The sequence below is a fragment of the Schistocerca americana genome, chromosome 1 (assembly GCF_021461395.2).
Source record: "Schistocerca americana isolate TAMUIC-IGC-003095 chromosome 1, iqSchAmer2.1, whole genome shotgun sequence".
Lineage (NCBI taxonomy): Eukaryota > Metazoa > Arthropoda > Insecta > Orthoptera > Acrididae > Schistocerca > Schistocerca americana.
In genome coordinates, this window is record NC_060119.1 from 637,633,675 (window position 1) to 637,658,962 (window position 25,288).

The following is a 25,288-nucleotide window of genomic DNA, read 5'->3' on the forward strand; positions in this document are numbered from 1 at the left end:
GGACATTACTTCCCTCTCCAAGCATTACACCGCCCTCCAGACATGAAGCCCCTTGACTTTTTTTTCTGGGGCTATATCAAGGACAGAGTCTTCGTCACACCAGTTGCTAACCTTGACAAACTGAAAGCCAGGATACAAGCTGCTGTAGGTACAGTGACAGAACACGTTACGAAACACCTGGTGGGAACTGGAATACCGCTTCAATATTCTGTGAGCTACAAAGGGAGCACACGTTGAGGTTCACTAACGCAAGTGGTCTTAAAGACTAGTAACATTAGCGTATGTAATGGCATCATATGAAAATTATTATGTCAAACAGTTATTCTGTAACAAATTGTAATAATCGGGGCAAGACTTTGTGCTCACCCTGCATATTAACACTTATGGCAATTGCTTTTGAAATAACAAATAGTTTACTTACATTTTAATTTGACTTCCATTCTTATAAATACATCCTGTTTTTCATGTGCTTGCGCGTGCAGTCACACATGTGATGAAAGGTACTCATTTGTCTTAATAAATGTGTTGTAACATATTTTATGTAAACATTTCACCATTTCTCAATTGTGTTGTTTAATAGTACTAATCATCATGTTTGTTCTGTTCCCAGATGTGTTCAAATTTGATCCAGAATATGAGACAAATGAAGAAAAATATAATGCTCTAAAGAAAGAACTGTTGGATGAGAGCAGTGATGAATCTGGTAGTGGTTCTGGTTCAGAGAGTGAAGAAGAAGATTCAGAAGGTGACAGTGAGAATGGTGAGACATAAACCATTAATTTGAGAAACAAAATACAATTTTATTTTGTTAGTGTACATGTTGTTTAACCCTCCAGTTGTCTGAAATGTTTTAAATACTTTGCACTAAATCAGAATATTTAATTAACTGCTTTTATGTATGATCACTTTTATAAATTTTTATTCACTAATGGAAATAAGTTATGTCTTCTCGTAACATTCCTCCTCCCATTTCATACTGAAAAAAGCAAGAAATCATTCCAGCATTCATTTTTTTATGATTTTAAATAAGTCTAACGAACTTTTGTGTTTGATCAGATATTCACATGACTGAATGTTGATAAAAACTGATAACATTTTGAATCTTAACTTTCATTATCTAGCAATAGAGATGCAGAAGAGGTGGGACCATTCAGGGATTGAGTGAGAGAGGATTTTTTGACTCTTAGTAAAGGAGGGACATAAGAATAAGATGAGTATGACAGCAAAGCAACAGACAAGATCTATAAACCTCAAAAGTTAAGAATAGAAAAGAGGACAATCAACAAGCCAGAAATTACCAAATTGACAATCTGCCAGTGCCTCAGGATGTGTCCTACCGACTAATTGCTGCTTTTAATCATATTGTGCCACAGTTTTTTCTCCCAATCTGATCTGGTACTACTTCATTATTTATTTTATCTATCCAACAGTGTTCCTTCTATAGCAGCACATTTAAAAAGCTTCTATTCTCTTCTTATTTCAACAGTTTGTCAGCTATGTTCCACTTTTGTACAAGGCTACAATCCATACAAATACCTTCAGAAAATACTTCCCAACACTTAAATTTATATTTAGTGTTAACAAATTTCTCTTTTTCAAAAACACTTTTCGTGCTTTTGCCAGTCTATATTTTATACCCCTTCTACTTTGGCCATGATCAGGTGTTTTGTTGCATAAGTAGCAAAACTCATCGACTGAGACTATTGAATAATGTTATCACAATAGCACTTGATGTGTTTTTCTGTGCAAATGCTGCATGGATAGTAATGATAGTAGTGGCTGAACATTTTAGAGAAAACTTGAATCAGGGTCTGGGTAAACTTGCTGGTCACCTGTGGAGATTTCAGCTAACAGTCTACAGACTGGGAGACTCAAGCAATTTGTGATATCTGAAAATAACCCCATGTAATTAGTCAGGGAACTGTCTCTTGAAGGTAATATCCTGGATCAGGTGTTTACAACAGACCCAAACTTTTCGAATCAGGAAATGGAGAATACTGAATCAAGACAATAAGGCCATTACAGGATCATATGAATATGGTTGTAAATAAAATGTAATGAAAGGTAGGAAGATATTTCCGCTTAGAAAGTGTGACAGCAAACAGAATTCAGATTACCTGAGCCGCCAACATGAAACCTTCATCTCCTGGAAGGAAAAGGTTGAGCATAAATGGAGCACGTTGAAGAATATTGTACAATATGCCTGTGACAGGTATGTTTCAAGCAAAGCTCTGAGCATGGGACAGACCTACCGTGGCTCGACAGCCTTGTTAGAAAACTGCTCCGAAAACAAAGAGAAGAAATGTAGCCATAGCCTTATAGACAAACTAAAATTGAACAAAGCCAAAATTAGTGTATAGGGAGCCATAGTGATGACCCATTCAGGGAATTTGAAAGTAAATTTCTGGTACCAATCTGAAAGAAGGTCCTAAGAAGCTGTGGTCTCATGTTAAATCAATAAATGGATCAAAGCAGTCCATCCAGACATTGTGTGACAATAATGGCATTGAAACAGAGGATGGCAGAGAGATGGCCGAAATACTAAACTCACTAAACTCATTTTTTCAAAACTGTTTCACTGAGGAATATTGTACCATAGTTCCTTCTGTAAATCATTGCACAAACTTTAAAATGACAGATATTGAAGTAAGTGACCACAGGCTAGAAAATCAACTGAAGTCACTTGAAAGAGAAAAGACCACTGGACCTGTTGGGATACCTATGTGGTTGTATATAGAATATGCAAATGAAGTAGTTCTAAAACTGAAACACAGAGGGGTGCAGCAGTCGAGGGACATATAGGCAGGCGTTCCAAGCAGCACTACCACAGTAGCCAGCCTGCTTCCGGACAGCTAATAGGCTGTGAGTGGCACGCAACAGTAGCGTGACCTATTCTTGGATGCCGTCATTTTGAAGCAGTTCTGTGGCTCGACCTATGCTCAGGCTCTGTTGCCAAAATGTTAATAGTTCATTTCTCAGTGCTCTAAGTCAGAACCGGTAAAACAAATTAATTATAAATTTTCCCATTAGAACTTATCTTAAGCTTAGCTTTCAAAACTTTTATGGTTTATCAAAAGTTCTCTATGCCTTTTCAACTGTTGTCTTTATTTCTTTTGCTGTCCATCCCATTGTTGCCTTCCAATATCTTAGATACAAAAACTCATCAACTTGTTCGGTGACTTCATTGTTAATTGGTACTATTTTCTTTTAATCATGTTGGTTATAATTTACTTTATTTTCTTGTTCCTTATTTTCAGGTCTATTTAAAACTTACTCTATTAAGATTTTCCACTTGTTGAATTTTATTTAACTAGAGGTGTAATGCTCCCACAACCCCTTAATTTTTTCTTGGTTATCCAATGCAAACACTGATTTCTTTCTTTTTTATACTACTGTGACTGTCGTTACTCTTTTTGGTTGCGTGTAGTTTCCTTTCTAGTCTCACCCCCTCCTTCCCCTCCTCTACAGAGATGTTCCCACGTTCTTCTTCTCACGCCTATTTAACACTTTGAGCCCCAGTGGTTTTGACGCAATGCACCATTTTATTCATTTTGTTTTGAAACGTGATTCAGGGCATTCAAAGCATGAGGGGTTTCATGCAAAAGGCACTAGTACTTTAAAACAAAATGAGTAAAATGTTAGGTTGTGGCAGAAACCACTGTGACTCCAAGGGTGAAAGTCTTAAATTTGATTTCATCAAACTAAATTAGTTAATATATTTGCTGAAGACGCTTATCTGAATTCCATAAATCTTCTGATTTATTGATTAAATTCTTGTTGGGTCTTCAGTCGGATCAAATTGTCATCTGCACACAATATTTCTGCAGTACACCTGGCCGCCATCATCAGTTGAGAAAAGCTAAGCCGGTCTCACCAATAACTGATTCAAACTGTGGATAAGGAAACCTGTAAAGGCATGCGCTAAGGTAATGCGCAAGCACATGATAGTTGTTGCTGCCCTCTGGCACAAGATTTATTTTTCTGCATGATAAACATTGTGTCTTGAGTTACAAAGATTATATGCATTCCCACAATTATCACATAACTCAGACTGAACAAGTGAAAAAGGTATTCCATATAAGATAGTTGTGTACTGTGTATTGGAGCTGTACATATTTTAAAGATTGAAGAATGCTTTATTTTTCCACATAATCATCATTTCGGTTGATGCATTTTTGTAGATGCAGTGGTAGTTTTGCAGTGCTCGTATCATAGGCAGTTGCTGCCATCTCCTGTGGAAAATACTGAACTGCGGTCTTTGAGCTTGTGCCAAGTCTGAACTGTATTATGAGTGGGTGATGACGTTCCAACCAAAGTTTTACAGCAGATGAATAGGCGACATAGGGCTGGATGTTGTCATGGAGAATTTTTATGCCCTTGCTCAATGCTCCTCCATTTCTGAATTCAGTGTTTCACAGTAACTGTCAGCATATATTGTTGACTCAGCAGGCAGAAAGTTAACCAGCAGTACCCCATTCCAGTCCCAAAACACAGTTGCAAGGGTATTACCGGCAGACTGTGTTTATTTGAATTTTCACAGCTTGGGTGACGAGGCATGCCACCAATCAAGTGACTGTTGTTTTGTCTCGGGTGTAAAGTTAATCATAGGTTTTGTTACCTGTGACAATAGAATCTAAGAATTTGTCCTTTTTGTCTTCTTAGTGGCAAAGAAATTTTAAAGGAGGACCAACTAGCTACATGTGCTCTTCTGTCAGCACACACAGTAGCCATTTTGTACAACACTTCCGATATTACAGCTTTTCCATTAAAATTCTGTGGAAGGTGCTTCGGGAAACATCAGGATCAAAATTGCATAGAGCATCCAGACTCATCATCCAATCTTTATGTATAGTTTCCTCAGCCTTCACAACTGTGTCGCCATAAATTGATGGCCTATTGCTCCTTTATTCGTCGCTAATTTCAGTACGACTGGCTGTAAACTCTCTATGCCACTTGTGTACGTTTTTGACATCCATGCCTGACTGTCCATACATATCCATAATTTGACAGTGAATTTCAACCATTTTAAAGCCACTTGTATTCAAAAATTGAATAATTGCATGAACTTCGGATTTGGTGCTAGTGTTCAGCAGAAAATCCATTTTGAATGGCTGCCAAGTCAAGACTAAGTACCTGACCAAAGCACGAGCTTGCTTGTTTGGGAAAGGAGGAAGCACCACTCACAACAGTGTGGCCAACAACTGTGTTAGGTTTCTCTGCTTCCCCAGAAAAATAAGAGACCTTCTGTTTCAGATTGCCCTTGTAGTTTTCGGGCCAGCCGCCAGAGGTGTTCATGATTCACCAGTGGCAGTTGTTTGTTTAATGACAGTCCATGGAACTAAACAGGAGAACTTCTTTACCTTCATGAAGGCACATCTCACCTTGCGTTAATTAATTTCAAAAGCAAAAATTCTTCAGAAGATTGTTTTCAGCACCACGAGAAATTAACAGCACTGACCATGTTGTGTCCATAAATATTTTGTGCTGTGTTAAGAATTGCTTCTGTACTGTTCATTTAAGCTTTTATGAAGTCTGTTTCAACGGTAATGGTATAGGGACTTTACTGCATTTTACAAGACCTCAATGACTTGCTTCTCATCAGCTTATATCTTGTAAATAAGTGTTGTGTTATTTAGACTTCTACAAGAGCAAATAAATTTATGTGCTATAACAGCAGATTACCTGAAAAGCATGGGGGAGGGGGGAGGAGGTATCCCCCCCCACCCTCTCTCTCTCTCTCTCTCTCTCTCTCTCTCTCTCTCTCTCTCTCTCTACCGAGCAAGGTGGCGCAGTGGTTAGACACTGGACACGCATTCGGGAGGACGACGGTTCAATCCCGAGTCCGGCCATCCTGATTTAGGTTTTCCGTGACTTCCCTAAATCGCTCCAGGCAAATGCCGGGATGGTTCCTTTGAAAGGGCACGGCCGATTTCCTTCCCAATCCTTCCCTAACCCGAGCTTGCGCTCCGTCTCTAATGACCTCGTTGTCGACTTACTTCTCCGTCCTTCTCTACCCCGATGAGACCGATGACCTCGCTGTCTGGTCTCCTTCCCCAAAACAACCAACCAACCTCTCTCTCTCTCTCTCTCTCTCTCTCTCTCTCTCTCTCTCTCTCTCTGAGTTGATAGCCATATTAGCATCTCAGTGTTTGTGTGGATGCTGTCACAGATATGGCTGAGAGGATTCAGGATGCAATAACACCACTATCAGTCAGTACTGTAGTGGCTTGGTACAACAGTGCCTCATCACCAGCAGTGAGATGGGCAGATTACAATCTCACATCAGACAAAGTGGACACTTTGACTAGTGAAATGAGTGAACTGCTGATTCAGCACAGTTACAGAAAGGATAGACATCGTTACTGCAGAAGATCACGCAGTCTTTCCAGAATGAATCCATCAGTTCTAAGTAGCGCAGTATAGTCACCTACATCATGTTGGCTTTACCAGTAGTTTGAGGATCAACTCATCAGTAGCCACTTACTGTACAGAATGTATTGAGGTAGACTTGGTATTTTACTGTTGTGGATATCATGGAGCCTGTAATCAGAGCTGAGTTTACCATCTGTTATGTGATGTGGCAAATGCGCAGTTCCTTGACACCATCACCAGACTTTCTGCTGCTGGTTTCCAATGCAGTGCAGTGACTCATAGTGCATTAGGCTGCAGAAAGCATATATGCCAAGTTGCTCAACCATTTCCGGCCATAAATCAACTATCTGGTGTGCTGAGAGAGGTATGCTACAACATAGAGCATTTTATCAAAACTGCAAAGGCACTCCAGTTTCAAGCTGTCCAGACATTTAGCTCCTGATCATCTCAAGGGGTTTTAACTCAATTCTCATGGAATGTATTATTCACCCTCCTTATAGTTATAGGTCTTCACCCCTCCATTTCATACAGAAAAAAGGGTGGCACATAGTGCTTGTGTGGCGATTGCCGTGCATAGTATACAACAAAAATCTATACAGATATCCAATGCCTCGATTAAGGTACTACAGTTATGCTCTCAGTAGGGCAACTTTGTTTAGTGTGCTGGACTGTGCAAATTCCTGTGACAAACAAAGACAATCCAAGACTGTTATCATCACTCAACTCGGCTTATTTGAAGGTATCTATTTGATCTTTGGTTTGCACATTGCCACTCAAATCATGGCAGAGGTTCATTGACAGTGTGCTGCTTGGATCACAATCTCGTATTTTCAGCCACAGCAGAACAGCTTCAGCAAAACCTGAGGAGGATTTTCAAATGCCTAGAACAGCATAGTGTGGTGTTGAACACTACTAAGTGTGTTTTGTGGCAGACCTTGGATTACCATTTTGGTCCATTTGATTTCATGTACAGGGTCTTCACTGCTACTAGATAAAGTGGAAGCCATCATGAAGTTTATATGACTTCAAACCATTACGTAGCTACACTGTGTCTTAGGGAGGCTAAATTTTTACTGGTGACATTTGTGTCACTAAACTGAGCTGGAAGAACCAACAACAGGAGCACATATAGGACTCTTGGAAACTCATCCAGCCACTGGACATATGAGGTGAGCTCTGCTTTTAATGCAGTGAAGCAAACTCTAGTAAATGATGCACTCCTGGCACCCTGTATCGGATGCATCACTCTTGCTAATAGTCTGTGCCACTCTGACAGCTATTGGTGCAGTGTCATACAAGCAAGTTTATGGCACTTGGTGACACTTGCGTTCTTCTTGCATAAGCTCTGCACTTCTCAGCAGAAATGGAGTACTTATGATGATGAGGTTCCATCTGTGTGTGCAGCAGTCGGGTACTTTTGACCACTGTTGAAGACCAGAGAATTCATATTTGCTGATAACAAGCTGTTTATCTATGCCTTTAGGCAGAACAACAGTAGTAGAAGAGTTACAGCAGTACCACCACCTGAATTTTATTGTTCAATTAAGCACTGATATCCAGCACATTTAAGGCATAAATGTTGTGGTCGCTGACTGTTTGTCACTGGTTAACAAAGTGACACGACTTTTTTCCAGCTCTCGAAGGGACAGGAATCTGATGAGGAACTCCAGAAGCTACCGTGTGATGTATTGCACAGCATACAACTGCAACTTGCTGATATTTATAATTCTGATGTCAAACTATATTATGACATTTCCAGTGGAAGGTCTTGCCCATTTCTGTGACCCACTTTCCATGGATGTGGCTTCAACAGCCTTCACAAGCTATGCCATCGCGGTGCCAAAACATTTTGCTGAGCCTGGTTTGCAGAAGAGTGGGCCGTGCATGTGTACAATGTGTACAGTGAAACAGCCCATCATGTGCATACACAAATTGGAGAATTTACAGGCATGAAAATGAGCTTCACGCATATGCACATTGATGTTGTGGGTTCACTTCCTTCCTCTAATGATCAGTGTTATCTGTTGAGTGCCGTTGATTGGTTCATCAGTTGGCCTGAAGCTATACCAGTTGATAACATATTGGTGGAGGTGCTACCCTTTGCCTTTGTGTAATGTTGGTTTTCTCGCTTTGGTTGTCTGCTGCACATTACGACAGACTGCAGCCTACAATTCAAGTACAGAGTTATTTAAGTAGCATAGCAAATTCTGCAGTGCATTATCAAACAGTGGCACCATTCTCTGAAGGCTGATTAATGTGTCACACCAGCACCTGGACAACTGCATTACCTATGGTCGTACTCAGCCTTTCCACTACGTATGCAACAGACTTAGGCTCATTGTCAGTAGAGATCATATATAGCGAAACACTTTGGTTGCCAGGTAAATTCATCAATCTGAAATATTCACAGCCACCAGACCATGACCCATGAAGATTTAATTTGTTGTCTGAGAAATCACTTTGCTTGCATTCACCCACATCAAGCCTCCAGACACAGAACGGCACTTACCTTAATGCCTTGGGACCTGCAAAAATGCATGCATGCTGTGCAGTGTACAGATGCATATTGTGCAGTGTACGGAGGGTGTCAAACCATGTGTGCTAGCTCCTTAGATGTCAGGTGATAAGAAAAGCAGAACAAACTCTGGATATTGTACTAAATGGTAAGACTACTACTGTCTCAGTTGTCAGGGTAAAACTGGCATACTCATTTTCAGAAACGCTGCCTGCACTTGTGGCTCAAATGCAAGTATTACTATCCAAAACTGACTCACAAACTGGTAGAAGAACTTGCTCCTGATGTCAAGTTCATTTGCTGGTAAGATATTTGGATGATGTTCCTGTTCTACCTAGAGGGTTGATGTTGTAAATAAGACACTTGCTTACTGTATATTGTAGCTATCTGTTAGTTTATGGGCCAGCTGCCAGAGCTATTCTTGTTTCAGAATTGTTGGTTGTTTGTTTAATTTGTTTAACAATGCTCCATGGAATTAGACAATGAGAACTTCTTTTCTTAATGAAAAAACATCTTGCCATGGATTAATTAATTTTGAACACAAAAATTCTGGTGAAGACTTTCTGCTATGCTATGAAAAGTTATCCACACTAACCACATCATGTCTTGAAATCTTTGTGCCACACCAAGGAGAACTGCTTTCACACTGTTCATTTCACCATTGTCCGCCCCTCGTAGCTGAGTGGTCAGTATGACGGAATGTTGTACCTAACAGCTTGGGTTCGATTCCTGGCTGTGTCACAGATTTTCTCCACTCAGGGACTGGGTGTTGTGTTATCCTTATCATCATCATTTCATCCCCATTGACATGCAAGTCACTGAAGTGGCCTCAACTCAAAAGAGTTGCACCAGCCGAATGGTCTACCTGACGGGAGGCCCTAGCCACATGGCATTTCCAATTCCATTTCACCATTTGTGAAGTCTGTTTTAGCAAAACAGTACCTTTGCTGCAATTTACAAGATGCTGTAACTTGTTTGTCATCAACGTGTATCATGCTAATAAATTTGTGTCTGAAACTGCTGATTATCTGAACACACCCATGTAAGTTGTTCAAATGATTATTTGCCATAGCTGCTTTGACAAAAACATTCATTGTATCATTATAGCTTAATAACATTCAGAACACTTTACAGCAAAGTGTGTTCAGTGCTACTAAGCTATAATGATTGGATATATTAGCTGTTACTTCATGTCCATGGAAATAGTTAATAATATGAGACATGCAGTCTACTTGTACAGAATGACATTCATCTTCTCGTTTATCCATTCCCTTGGATGGCACCATTTCTTCCCAACAGATGCTGAAGTGCCTTTCATGATGCATCTCATCGAAATGTACCACCCCAGGAGCATGTCTCCTGTAGCATTCCACAGAACTGTTGTGGTTGTGTCCATCCATCTGACTGGTCAGACTTGGTTTCTTTGCCATGTCAATCAAATGTTTTTATAGCACTTCCACAACTGTTCCATAATCCCTTCTTTGTCCCCATTAAAAGACACGTGCACCCTACCCAGAAAAGCACCTCTTTGAAAGCATTCTTGTGCTGTCTGGTAGTTACTCTGATATCTGTAAGCTCCTTGTTCCGCAGAAATGGCCACTTGTCAGTTCTCTTCAACTAACTTTTATTGTGCAAATGCATCCATCTCCATAGCATGCTAGCACTATGTGCCGGGATTGCATCTGGCCTGTCTGGCCAGATAAAGCCACTTGGAGGCCCTGCTAATGCTCATTTTTAGAGCTAATGTCACCGTCCCTCTTCCTATTGACACATTACTAATTGGAGTCGAGAGCTGTGAATTATGAATCTTAAAGAAGGTAGTAACTTTTACTCATGGGACCACGCTATAATTTAATGCTTACAAATCATCTTTTATGTAATAATTATTCTCTTCTTTGCATGATTGAAACAAAATTATTTGCTATTTGATTGGTTATAATTATGTGGGATATCTTGTACACTACAGAGGAGAGACATAAAAGTTTTTGGCTTGTTCAGTCTGTATTTGTGACTAGATGGAACTTCTCAGCAAAATTTGCATGCTACAGTGTATTACCTATATATGTGTTTAATTTTTGTGAATGCCTCTCAAAACTTTGTACTCCATTTCAAATAATTGTTGTAACAGAGTTATGAGCTGTGGTGGATTGTCCAGTTCTTTTATAAATCTTCTATAGATCCTGTCTGCAGCTTTTGGTCTGTAAAACTTCCAAAGCAAAAAAGAAATTTGGTATATAAAATATTCTTCCAAGGCTATGATGTGTGTGTTTGTTCATTACTGATAATTTTGGCTTCAGTATGATTCATGGTCTTTCTTTTTCACAGTTTAATGTTTTTCATTGTAGGTTTGTTACATTGCCATAGTTGTTACCAGTTATTTAAGCTGATTAATGTACAATTGACCCTAACTTTTGTTTTTTATTTTGCAGAGGGAGAGAAGGAAGAAACAATTCTGGACAACACTGAAACCAATCTGGTTGCCCTTAGGAGGGCAATTTACCTTACAATTCATTCCAGCTTAGATTTTGAGGAATGTGCACATAAGTTGATGAGAATGGAATTAAAACCTGGCCAGGAAATTGAACTCTGCCATATGTTTCTGGATTGTTGTGCTGAGCAGCGAACATATGAAAAGTTTTTTGGCCTTCTTGCACAAGTAAGATTCAAACTAATATTCCTCTTTTCTTTTTATAATACCTGGTTCAGAAGTGTTGTGTGTGTGTGTGTGTGTGTGTGTGTGTGTGTGTGTGTGTGTGTGTGTGTGTGTGTGATTGATTTACTAATTTACTGATGGTAAGCTAGTTTTCCTTATGTAATCCTACTTGAAGTTACAAACATATTTCAGCAGAATACATTTTTAACCCCACATATTAGACCTCAAGTGCTGCTTACTTGCTCTTGACTTTTTTTTGTTATGAATATTTACAAGCTCCATGAATAAAGTAATGAGATGAGCTTTATGCAAGGTTCTTTTGCAATCTAAAAATTACAAATTCAATCTCTCATCTTCAGATTAAACACTTTGACACACCACACTGTGCTTGTAACATTGACAACAGTCTTAGTATTGGTAACTGGAAGGCTACAGATGGCTAGTAAGTCATAGCTGTTTTAATATTTTCTGTTTTTTCTTTTTTTTCCCCAAAATGGTGAGATTTTGGATTCAGGATGAGAAGAAAATCAGGGAGACTATGTTTGGAGAATAAGATGACTGAAAAATTATCAAAATATTTTTACTCATCAAAAATAAATAGAGAACAGGTAGCAAGGTGCAAATACTGCAACGCCTTGTGCATCAAGCTTAGTCTGACTTAAGTACCACCCAGTCCCCCTTTTTTTATGGCTGTCAAGAAATTCCTGGTAAGAATGCTGGTTTACTGTTGGTTCTTCAACAACAAATTATTGGTGAAAGTTCTCCATAATTATATTAAAAAAGCAGGTCAGCATGCATTTGATGCTGATTTGATCGTTCTTGCTTTTATCAGCATTGAAATTGAAATATGCCATTTCTGGCTCTGGTACTGCTTTGAGATTGTATATGAAAAGCAACCCTTTGCCACCAGTTATTACATTCCAGAAAAGGAGGTTCATCTTCATTAGACCATAAAACATGATAAGACTTGCTCTTCATCCTGGCTTGGTATTTTTTCCAGATTATATATGAAGAGTGATGTTTTGTCACCAATTACGATGTTTCAGAAAAGAAGATTCATCTTCATTTTATATCAAAACATGTCCTGCCTTTCATCTTTTTGTTCTCAATAAAAACTTTGAGACCATTCTTGCACAGATTTTTCTCATTTACAGTGATGAACGATGATGGGAGTCAAATTCAACTGTTTCCCTCTATCTCATACCATTAACTGAAAATTGAAGTGTATGAGACCTATGACTCTGTTGACATTTTGATCAGTTTTTGATGTAAATGTGCTACACCATTTGTACAAAGAAACTGCACCATAACAATATACACATAACTGAATCCCCCTTTGGAAGAAAGTTAAAGACCATAATATGTATGAAGGGTTGACAGTACTGTACAATAAGGCACACAAACATGATGAAGTCTAACATAGTCTACAACATGACTCGGACCACACAACTGATTGTAGACCACCTAATGGTAGATACAGCACTGTGAGTAAGACATTATAATACCCTGCTGACACATTTGAATGTTGGTAGTGATAACAGAGAGAATGAAAGTTGATGTGGTGTCCATTTTGATAGAGATGCAAAAGGTAAAGAAGAGGAAAAATTCCTTTTCTTTCTGTATCTCCTTTATGTTCCGCTATCTCATTATTGAATCCAGTTCCCAAAGAAAGTACCTCTTGCTTTGAAACCTCAATCTCTGGCATATACAGATTGTTAAAAAAGTGTCAAATACTTTGAGTGGTGGTAGTACTCAACGAAAGAAGAAAAATAAAAAATGAGTCTGGAAACATATATGTTCTGAGATAAACACAATGTTATAGGCAGGGCTGCAGATATTAGCACAGTCGTTGTACTGGTGTACCATCAAATGTGTCAGCAGGGTATTATAATGTCTTACTCACAGTGCTGTATCTACCATTAGGTGGTCTACAATCAGTTGTTTGGTCCAAGTTATGTTGCAGACTATGTTAGACTTTATCATGTTTGTGTGCCTTATTGTATAGTACTGGCAACCTGTGTACATATTATTGTCTTTCGCTTTCTTCCAAAAGCGGATTCAGTTATGTGTATACTGTTATGGTGCAGTTTCTTCGTACAAATGGTGTAGCACATTTACATTTTCTCTCTTCCACCACTTGTTAGCGACGGAAGCTTACTACTTGACAAGTGAAATTGCGGATACGTTATTCTGCTATGGCTTAGCAAATGGATGTAGTCTGCAAGTCTGTGCCCTCTACACTGAAAAATATCCACAGCACAGAGTGCCCTCTGATAAGCTATTCAGCAGACTTTTCCAGCATATGAGGGACACATGTACCCTTGCACCTCTGAAGACTGGCAGTGGAAGGCCCGCCACACTCCACACGTCTGACATGGAGCACCATGTGCCTGTGTTCGGTGGAAGAAACCCCTGGGGCCAGTGGGTGATGATTAGTAGCAGCATAAGGCATCTCTCTCTCTCTCTCTCTCTCTCTCTCTCTCTCTCTCTCTCTCTCTTATCTGTACTTCATGAAAAATTGCTGTACCCATATTGTCTACGGCGCATTCAGGCCCTAAGGCCACAGGATCATCATGGCAGACAGCAGTTCTGTCAGTGGTTGTTGCAGAAGTGTGCTGCAGATCCATTTTTCACATTCAAGATTTTATTTACCAATGAGGCAGGGCTCATAGGAGATTGTGTTGCAAGTATCCATAACCGGCATGTATGAGCGGATGTAAATCCCCAAGCAATTCAGGAAAGGGGGCATCAACACTGATTCTCAGTCAGCGTATGGGCAAGTGTACTTGGCTATAGAATATGTGCTACCACAAAGGTTAAGCCTCGAGCGGGCGCGCTTCCATTCATTACGCGAGAAGGCGCGTGGCGCACTCTGTGTGCCGTGGCACTTTTTTCTGTTTCTTACATCTCATTTATATTTTTATTGCTATTTACACGGATTTATGAATGACAAAAACAGAACACATATATTTGGGTTATCTGAAGATTGTATTCCATGTCTTACATGTAAAACACTAAATATCACATAGAGACAGTGCAATGTTATTTTGTTGTCATAACAATCAACAATAAAACTTTACTTATTATGAAAGTGAACAACGCACACACATTTCTTTGTGACGTCTTATTCTGAGTCAACATGTTTACAGTTTTCACTTGGGTATCTGATAGTCACATGCTGTTTGCAGATGAAACTGTGGCAAAAATCACATTTGATTGTGGTGTTTATGTTTTTGGTGTGTCCACAGTTTAGACATCGCCCATGCTTCTTTGAAGAAGACTCTCCAACTTTTTCTACTTCTGCTTTATTCTTTTCGGGTATATAGGACAATAAAGTAATATTTTTTTGGTACCCAAATAAAGACGTATTTTGTACTCTTATCTTTCTTTGGTAGGAATTCTGATGGAAACTCACGTTTATTTTTCCTCATTGTTCCAACGCATGTGAGTTTCCTGGTCAGTAAGGAGAGTGCTAGTGCGTAACTGGTATACTGATTATCCATAGTCACATTGCTATTGCTTCCTTCAGTATGACTGGTAAGTCTGCTGACCATGTCTGAAGGAGAATTTGAAACAGCATATGGCCCTTGAGGTTGCTTGCCACAATGGATCTCCAAGTTACCGGTCTAAAAAGTTTTCGCATCACAGAGAGCAAACATCATTATTCCATATTTTGCTGATTTATTCGGTATACACCGAATGAAGTTACAGCAACCTCTAAATGCTTGTAACTTTTCATCCACATTTATGAATTCGCTCATGCTGTAACTGTTTCTGCAGTTTTCAATAGACTCGTCAAGCACTGTTCTAATAGCAGCTAACTTGTCTGTTTCGTGTCTGGCTTGTCATGTTCTTTTATCATCAAATCTGATACACTGTAATAGGAACAGAAAAACTTGGAGCTCATCACAGTTCTAAGTATCTGCATGCCTGATCCATCAGACATCCTAAGTTCATTCATATTTATATGGTTAGCCTTCTTCATTCCTAAGATGCAGATAAATCCAAACAATGCCATTATTTCATCTCTCTCCATGTCTTTGGCATCTTTTCTTCCATATAATTTACACTAGTTATTTTATGTTGAATATATATGTTAGTACATCTCACAACCTCATCGATTGTGTCAATGGTGGTTATTTTAGTGAATGCACTTATATCATCCTTGACATCTCTGGCTATGGCTTTAGGTCCGGGACGTATCTTGTCATTGTTCTTACTTTTTGTCTTTGTTGCATCTGTACTGCAAGATTTCTTCCATTTACACGTTTTATCCCTTCCAATATAATTCTTATCATTTGAAACAGGTTCGATATCACTTTCTTCGGCTTCAGAGGCACATTCTTGCTCACTTGTTGAATCATGATAACACTGTGTGATCACTTCTTCTTCTTCTTCTTCTTCTTCTTCTTCTTCATCCTCATCTTCACAATCATCAAACTTGAAATTTGAGACCAGAAAATCTGGATCCTCATTGAGTAGCCACTCATCCTCGGCGTCATTAAGGCATATTTTAGTCCTATAAAAACAAAAATAATTGCAAAATATGTAAAACAATGAAGTACTATAACGTTAAGGTTTTGTACAGCACATAAAAAAAAAAAAAACACTTTCTGATATCGGGACATCAGCAGGTGCGCCACACAGGCAGAAGAAATATGAAATAACTCCGCTTGTAACAATCAAGGACAGAAACGATTGTTTACAGCAGAAGTCAAGACAACAATGAAGGAATACACGAGAGAAGAACACAGTGGTACCAACTGATTATATTTCATAGAGATTTTTTAATGAGTGGCCCACTCGAGGGTTAAGTGGGGTGCATTATCTAGACTTTCTCATCAATGTATTGCATACCTTGCTGGAGGCTGTGCCAATGCAACAACGAATGCCAATGTGGTTAATGCATGGTGGTGCGCCAGCACACTTTCATCACATTGTGCGCGAACATCTGCCGCATACGTTTCAGGACAGCTAGATAGGTCGGGCAGCCCCACACCTTGGCTTGCTCATTCCACAGACCTCAATCCCCTAGACTTTTGGTTATGGGGAAACTGGAGGGAATTGGTCAACACCATGCCAATCAGTGATGTGCGGATACTACAGGGTCACATCTTCAATGCATGCAAGCAGGTATACTTCAAAGGGTGCATCTTTCCTTATGCTGGAGGGCAGAGGGGTGCATTGTCATAAAAGGACGCCACATTGAATGCCTCCTGTGAACATTTGTTTATCACAGAATGTATGCATTTTCGGACCCATGTTTATTGGACTTATCCCAGAAAGTATGCATTTCTGGACGCATGTTTATTGGACTTATTTTTCTTGTTTCGATGAGTACTATCACCTCTCAAGGTATTATTTGTCACATTTTTTGAACACTCTGTATAATTTTGTTTCTCCTTTCTGCTCAACAACTTACAGGAAGATAACTTATGCAGAGACTGAATTTTCTTGTGTTTCTCACATTGTGAAGTATACAATCACATCTTGATTACATGTTAGGTAATCAGTGTTCAGCTCTTACTTTCTTCTGCCAGACTTAAACTGTGAAAAATATTAATGATGCTGTTTATCTTGTCAGAGAATGACTGTGAAATAAAAATGAGACATGTAAGCCCTTTATTTGGAAATTCTTTTACAAAGCAGGATTATTCTAGTAGGTTTGTTTAAACAGAAGCCGTGTGAGTGTAAACTTTCCAGTTTATATTGCTGTTGAAGAATTCAGTGTTTTAATTTGAGGAGGGGGTCATTGATACTTATGAGTGTGTTATATCCAGGGCCCTCACCAAAGTTTAGTATTTTATATTTGTCTAAATGTAGCAGAAGTTTAATGCTGTCACCCAGATGGGAATCCGAGGAGAGTTTCTCGTTAGCAAACTGGTTTTAACAGTACTGAATTTAACGTTTAACATACATAATTATTGAGCACCTAAAATAATTCATTACCAACTTTAGCTGGATGGAGGTGGCAAAAAATGGAATTATAAGAAATTTCATGACACTTTCAGGGTACAATTATTTTCCCGTAACAAGAACTGTAGTTGATATAACATTGTAAGTTACAAAAAACAAGTGGAAGATAATTGCAACAGTAAGCACCATGATAAAACTGTTTGGAATTAGTATGTATGTTTACAGAAATTTCATATTTGTTTTTGATGTAAGTTAAAATATGTTTCAGAGATTCTGCCAGATCAACAAGGTGTACATACCTCCATTCCAACAAATCTTCCGTGATACCTATAGCACAATACATCGTTTGGATACAAATAAATTGAGAAATACTGCAAAGTTCTTTGCACATTTGTTATTTACTGATGCCATTTCATGGGAAGTGCTTTCATTTATAAAGCTGAATGAAGAGGACACAACAAGCTCAAGCAGAATCTTTATTAAAATCCTCTTTCAGGAGCTTTCTGAATATATGGGACTAACAAAATTGAATGAGAGAGTAAAAGATCCGTAAGTAACTTTGATATTTCTGACTTCTACTACTTTAGTGCATGAGCTGCTGTCATTTGACCTCATACTTGATTTGGAGTAAAATGCAAGTCAGGCCAGTTTACAACCTGGGAACAGTATGATACAACCTGGGAACAGTATGATGATGATCATCGTGACTTCTAATTTAGCTATATGTACTTTATACGAGGGTTATTCCAAAAGTAAGGTCCGATTCGCCGTAACTATTGAAATTTTGCGCCAATGACAAAACACGCATGCGCGCCGACTCCCGGCAAGCCTTGCGCGTCAAACGCCGCCATTCGCTTTGTTACTGTTGCTGAGTGTAGTTCACAGTGTCACTTTACAATGTTTAAGACAATTGATCAGCCCACCGATTGTGAAGTAAGGGCAGTGATACGGTTTTTGTCTGCAAGAAACAATTCAGCGGCGGAAATCCATCGGCAGATTACTGAAGTGTACGATCCTAACATAATGAGCGACAGTAAAGTGCGCAAGTGGGTGCGAGCTTTTAATGAAGGACGGGATAATGTGCACGATGAACGACGGTGTGGCCGACCATCAGTGATTTCAGACGATTTGGTCAATGCGGTTGACAAAAAAATTCGTGAAGATCGCCGATTCACTATTACAGACGTAGACATGCATTTTCCGAATGTGAGTAGAACAACTTTGTACAGAATTGTGTCTGAACATTTGAAGTTTCACAAATTGTGTGCCCGTTGGGTTCCCAGGCTGCTTACTGAGCCCCAACGAATGAAAAGAATGGCTTTTGCTCTTGATTTTTTGGAGCGATATCATAAGGAAGGTGACAGTCTTTTAGACAATGTTGTCACAGGGGATGAGACATGGGTTTCTCACATCACTCCAGAGTCTAAACGTCAGTCAATGCAATGGCGTCACACGTCATCGCCAGTCAAGGTCAAGGCAAAGCAGACAATCTCAACACGTAAGGTTATGGCGACTGTGTTCTGGGATAGACGTGGAGTATTGTTAGTCGACTTTATGGAGAGAGGAACAACAATTAATAAAGCCGCCTACTGCGCTACCCTGACTAAACTTCGACGTGCAATCCAGAATAAGCGACGTGGTCTTTTGTCGTCTGGAATCTTGTTGTTGCATGACAATGCCAGACCCCACACTGCAAATGAAACGCAAGCTCTGATCAAGAAATTTGGATGGGAACAGATGGACCATCCTCCTTACAGTCCGGACCTGGCGCCAAGTGATTTCCACCTGTTCCGTTACTTAAAGGAGTTTCTCGGCGGCAAGCGCTTCGACACAGATGATGAAGTGAAAGAAGCAGTTAAGGACTGGTTATCGTCACAGGCGGCCGATTTCTATAACATGGGCATTCAAAAGCTTGTTGAACGATGTGACAAATGTTTAAATAAGTATGGAAGTTATGTAGAAAAATAGATAAAGATGTAAGGAATGTAAATAAAACAATTGTTTTGAAAAAACATTTTAGTTTTGATTTTTTTTTTATAACCGGACCTTACTTTTGGAATAACCCTCGTAAATGGAAATAAGTTCACTATGCAGACCACAGTAGCAGTAAGTCTCCCATCAGACAGTACTATTTTGATTATGTACTTAAGAGGAAATATTAAGACAGAATGAAGTATCCTAGAAATTGTGGTGTCAATTGGTCAATAGCAATACTGGAAGTATTTAGGCTGCTGAAAGAGTTGTTCCATTCCCTCTGGATTCTGCACAAAAGTAATAAAAAATCTTATCAGCACATTTGTATTTGCAGAATTTTACTTACTGGAGCAGCACTGATAATGCCAATAAACAATTTGAAATGTAACTGGGATGAAATGAAATATGCTATGAAAAGTTTGGATAATGTTTATTTGACACTGTGGATCTCTTGAATGGGAAACAGTGATGAAATAGAAGGGGGGATGTAATGGATTTTGGTCCAAAAAATCGATTTTTCGAAAATATTATTTCCTTTAATCTATTTTGTGTGTGAATTTTATCATGATAGCAGCTTTAGAAATGCCTTGAAATTGTTAAACTGATTATCTGTGCACTGGCGGCCTCTCCCACCTTTTACGACATTTGGGAAACTGGTTGCTTGAGCAGAATTTTTGTCAGTGTGAAGGCTATTTTCTTTCAATATCTTTGGCTGACATCTGCATCTTCGTCTGAAAACTTTCATGCATGTGGTTTATTTACATTTTGACAATACTAACTCATATTAGTAGGTGGAAGGTTGAATTCACAAACTTTACGTGGAAGTCAAGACTTATGCATAATGGGTGGTGGAAAAACTGTGTTTATGAAATGGAGGTTTCATGGAAATCGGTTTACCAGCAAAAAAAGAGGAAGCAGCTCGAAATGAAGAACATAAGCTCTCAGATTCAGCATCGAAACTTGGGACATGAGAATTATACAGGTGCTTGAATGATGTTGATACAGATTTAATTGGATTCAGACTTATTAATTTAGAGCTTATCTGCCAGGCAATAAAGTTTTCATGTTCATGTGTTAGCTGTAAAAATATGGAATGCATGATTGTTGTTGAAGGTGTTGAAGAAAGAAGAGTGGGAATAGCGTGTGATTTTATATTAATTTGTAATTTGTGTAGCTATGAATTTTCATTTTCCTCCTTCAAAAAAACTGGCACTGGTACCTATGAAAGCAATTTTAGGTTACCATATGCTCTGCGATGCCGTGGACAAGGCAGCGAAGGAGGTAATTTGTTGTGTGGTTTTCTGAACATGCCTCCATCTCGTCCAAGATTAGAAAACATAAATAAAGAAATGTCTGATGCTGTATGTGATACTGCCAAAGTTTCTATGAAGAAAGCAGTGGAGGAATTGGTGGCAATAAACCAAAAAGAAATAGATCCTGGGGTAGATATTCATGACAGTGAGTCTCCTACAAATGTTACTGACCTGTGTGTGTCTGTAGATGTGACCTGGATGAGAGGAGGTCACACGTCTCTGTATGGAGTTGCATCTGTTATTGCTATTGACTCAGGTAAAGTTTTAGATGTAGAAATTATATCTGAATACTGCTACCAGTGTTCATCGTGAGAAACTGTGGCAAGAAAAACATGCAGTAGGATGCTCTAAAAATTATACTGGCTCAAGTGGGGCATGGAGGCTGGTGCAGTTGTATGTTCTCCAAATCTGAGGAACAGTATGGTGTTAGATATACTAAAATACCTTGGTGATGGGGACTCCTCTTCTTTCAAAGCTGTAACAGATAAAAATCCATACAATACAATAATAGAAAAGTTGGAATGTGTTGGCCACATCCAAGAGAAGCTTGGTGGTAGGGTTCATCGCTTGTTGAAAGAGGAGAAAGGTGAAATACCTGAGGATGGAAAACTACTAGGAGGAAAAGGTAGGCTTACTCTGAAAGCTATCAGGAAAAACACACACAGTTTAGAGGCATTGAGGTGTGCTGTGTGGGCAGTTTTTGTCCACAAACTATCCATGACCAAACACCAATGCACAATCTGTGACTGAAAGATGATTGGTGTAAGTTCAACAACAGAAATGAGAAATATTCACAGAAACACTCATTTCCAGAACCTGTTATGAATGCGATTAAGCCCACATTCAGGTTTCTTGCAAACCCTGATTTATTGAGGAAGTGTCTTCATGGAAAGACACAAAAAGCAAATAAAAGCCTCAGTAATTTAATTTGGATTAGATGCTCAAAAAGGACGTTCTGTGGACTTGAGTACTCAAAATAGGTGTCTATGATGCACTTTTACGTTACAATAACGGAAATAATGGCAGAATTGAGGTGCTGAAGAGAGTTAGTATAGATCCTGATGTGTTTCCAACAAAAGCATTTTACACCATCGATGAGAGCAGGTTTAAGAAAGCTATAGTACCAGTGTCTTACCTGCAAATACAGGCCAGGCAGATTCAAACAGGAGAGAAGAGAAACTTGGAGGACAATGAGTATCAGTATGAAGGATTTTAAAATTGAGGTAAGCTTATTACATGTAGAAGTATGAGAAGAAAATCTTTGAATCTCATTTTCTCTGTTTTACATTTTTTACATTATTAGAAGCCTTTTCTCAAAAAGTATATGCACTAATGCTATGAAATTTTCAGGAACAGTTCGCAGTATGTTACTGTCTCCCTGAAACTAAAAAATACAAGATACTGCAATTACATTCTGATTTTTAGATCATTATATGTAGAAAAAAAGTTAATTTTGGATGCACAAAATTAAAAACTCTATTAATGATACAATTTGTACCATAAACTAATAATTGTGGTTCAGTGATCTTATAACGTTCTCAGGACACTACAATAAAATATTCAGATTAATTGCATGACTAGAATTTAAATTATGGCTTTTTTTTAATAAAAAATACAATAAAAAAATTGAAAATTAAAATTTCAGGCAAAATATTAATCCTACATATTTTATTATATTTTTCCATTAAAACACAGCTCTTTTGCTTTACACATGCAAAATTTTAGATTTGTACATTAATAAATATGGCTGTAAAGAGTTTGTAAATAAATATATTTACATTTTCCGTTACACCCCCCCCCCCCCCCCAAAACTGAATAAAAAGTGGCCCTAGTGTGTCATGACAATGGCTTAATTGCATCTTTTGCCAATCAGATGTTTTCAGGAGGGAATTAAAAAGAGGGATGTGTCACCACACACTTTCCCCCAAAACACACACACACACACACACACACACACACACACACTCTTTTTGATGGAGTGCATAATGTTTTTGTTTGTGACAAATACCCTTCATGCCAAGGTAGATTGGCTGCTAGCTACATTGGGTTCATCGATAGAGGCAATGGTATGTAGATATGTCACTAAATATCCTTTCTTACGGCCTTACTGCATTTTTGGCTTTATTGACAGGCAGGTATGTGTAATAATTTTGAAGTGAACATTATTTCCCAGAGTGCAGTATGCTTCATTGTGCAGGAGGAATATCTGGCATGATGATTTATTTTCACGAATTTTTTGGCCAATCCTGTCCATTCTGAATGGCTAGTATTCATGAGAGTGTCTGTTACATCAAAAAAGCTGTGGAGTCCAACCCTTCCTTCTGTGCATTTCAGGATCTTTCATCCGAAAGGACACATTATATCCATGTATTCCAAAGAATACTCAAGACTTCTTACACACTACACGTGTGGCTGAGCTATGTCAGGGCTGATGCAGCAGGCTGACGTGGCCCATTGAGTATGAGACAGCTAGCTGGTGGCAACAGGTGATAGCCAGCACCTCAGTGGCTCAGTGGCTAGGAGGGCCACAGTTTGGCTCTTGCAGGCAGCCCTGTCAAGATGATGGCGGAGTAGAGTGGCCTCACAGTGGAAGTTGACACTGACGGATGCCGAGTCAATGACTTGCCAGTTCCGTGACCTGCCTGGCCGGATGGCCAGTATTTATATTTGCCAAAATGGTTCTTTTGTGGTGTTGCTGCGTGCCAAAGTGTCACTGGTTTTGATAACTGTGAGGACACTGACTGACGAGCAGACGGCAGCACCCAGCAGGTGCCTAGGTGTAATGCTGTGATAGCATGTTGCTGTAAGTGGGCCTTTTTATAATGTTGAACCCTCTTGCCTATGCTCATGCCGTTACAACATATAGAAACTTTTTTTAATGACTTTTATTGAATTACACAGCAGCTCCATAAAACATGTATTTTATTCCTCTGTGTATTTGTTTATTTGTGCCGTTGTAGGTTGTATGTGAGCCTGGTTTCATTTCTTTTATTGTGGTGATGCAGTTTTCCTTAACATAAAATGTATTTAGGTTGTGGACTGTTTACTGTTCAATTCTACTTTATCTTTGATTTAAAGTACATGATTTTTTGTAATTATTGCCTTATTCACTTCTACTTGTTGAATTAGTATTGGTATGGTACTTACAGAACAGTAGAAACTGTTACCTATATTGATAAACACAGTGACCTCATCCCCATAAAAAGAACATTAAAAATTGTCCTCTTGAGAGGATTAAAAAAAAAGTATTCTCTGCCATTCGTCTTTTGTTTAATTTTGCCTGGTACAAGAGCAAATGCTGGTGTGCAGCCATTGTTATTGACTGCACTTTGGATTGCTAACATAGCAGATGTTCCCAGAGCTACTTTTGGTATTCGTGTAGAATACACTATGGTGCTAGCTAGTAATGTGCAGAGCTCCACAGCTACTGCAGGAATATTTATATTTCTCTTATGAATCACAGCAACCAATATTACAACCATTGCAATTGTCACTATTGTTGTATTTAACATTTATAAGGGCACCACTGTTATGTACAGACACATCAAAGGTCAGCAGCCTGTGTCCACACTTCCATTAACACCTGCTTCTGATAATGTTTAAAGTAATCTTGATGCTTATGGAACACATGTGAAGATAAAAGTTCAGTGTCCAGTTTTGTTTGAGCATGTTATGTGATTCCAGATCATAATATGATGATGAGGAAATAGATACGACGTATAAAGAAAAGAAGAGTTGATAAAATATTTAAAGGGGGATGGAATTTGATAGTCCTATACTGTAATGCTAGTAGGGAATGGAAGGTTGAGTAATTAGAGAATACGCGCTGGGTGATACGAGTCAGAGGGAACTAAGGCTTCTAGACTTTAGGAAGGTATTCTTGGTTAGGATTAGGAGATACAGGGAGCTGTCAACTACACACAGTCAAACTGCAGTACCAGCACAATGTAATCAGCCAGAATAATGTAGTGATACAGGTGTGTCTGTGTGTGTGTAATGAAAACAGAGGCAAAGAAGCATAAATGGTTCAGAAAATACTTGACCTTAAGAATGGAAGAAGAAAATATAAGAAACTTAAGAATAAGGTAGGAAGGCAGCAGTAGGAGTTGCTTAAAATGAAATTAAAAGGAAGTGCAAACAGTCAAAACAAGAGTAGGGAAGGAATACACGTAAATATACTGAGAATGATATGATTACATGAAATATGGACATGGCGTACTGAATGATTAAACATCAGGGTGTATACGACCCGGGACAACCGGGATATCCGGGAAAAACCCAGGAATTTTTTCATCTGGGAGAAAACCGGGAAAAACCCGGGGTATTTTTAGAATTCCGAGAATTTTTCATTGTTTGAGTTTTCAGTTAAATTTTTGTAATTTTGACTGGTAAGAACCGATACTCTAACAAAGGATATTACTGTATCCCGCTACTGCAGAATAATACTTCAACAATAAAACATAAACAAGAAAAAAAAAAAAAAAAATAACTTAAATTGCAAAGGAAATATGCCATATACAAAAATGACACACAGTGCTCAAGCAA

The 25,288-nt window shown here is 38.8% G+C and overlaps 1 protein-coding gene across 2 annotated transcripts in view; it reads left to right on the forward strand.

The window, feature by feature from the left end:
• The window catches only part of LOC124607557 (pre-mRNA-splicing factor CWC22 homolog), a 130,353-nt gene that overhangs the window by 53,050 nt on the left and 52,015 nt on the right, over positions 1-25,288 (forward strand). The window contains exons 5-8 of one of the 2 annotated variants that reach the window (XM_047139915.1): positions 611-760; positions 11,317-11,543; positions 17,725-18,005; positions 23,078-23,509. In XM_047139915.1, the coding sequence (XP_046995871.1) occupies positions 611-760; positions 11,317-11,543; positions 17,725-18,005; positions 23,078-23,159 (740 nt within the window). In that variant the 3' untranslated portion in view covers positions 23,160-23,509. Of the gene's footprint in view, positions 1-610; positions 761-11,316; positions 11,544-17,724; positions 18,006-23,077; positions 23,510-25,288 lie in introns of those variants that run through there. The other variant, XM_047139914.1, reaches the window with a different exon arrangement.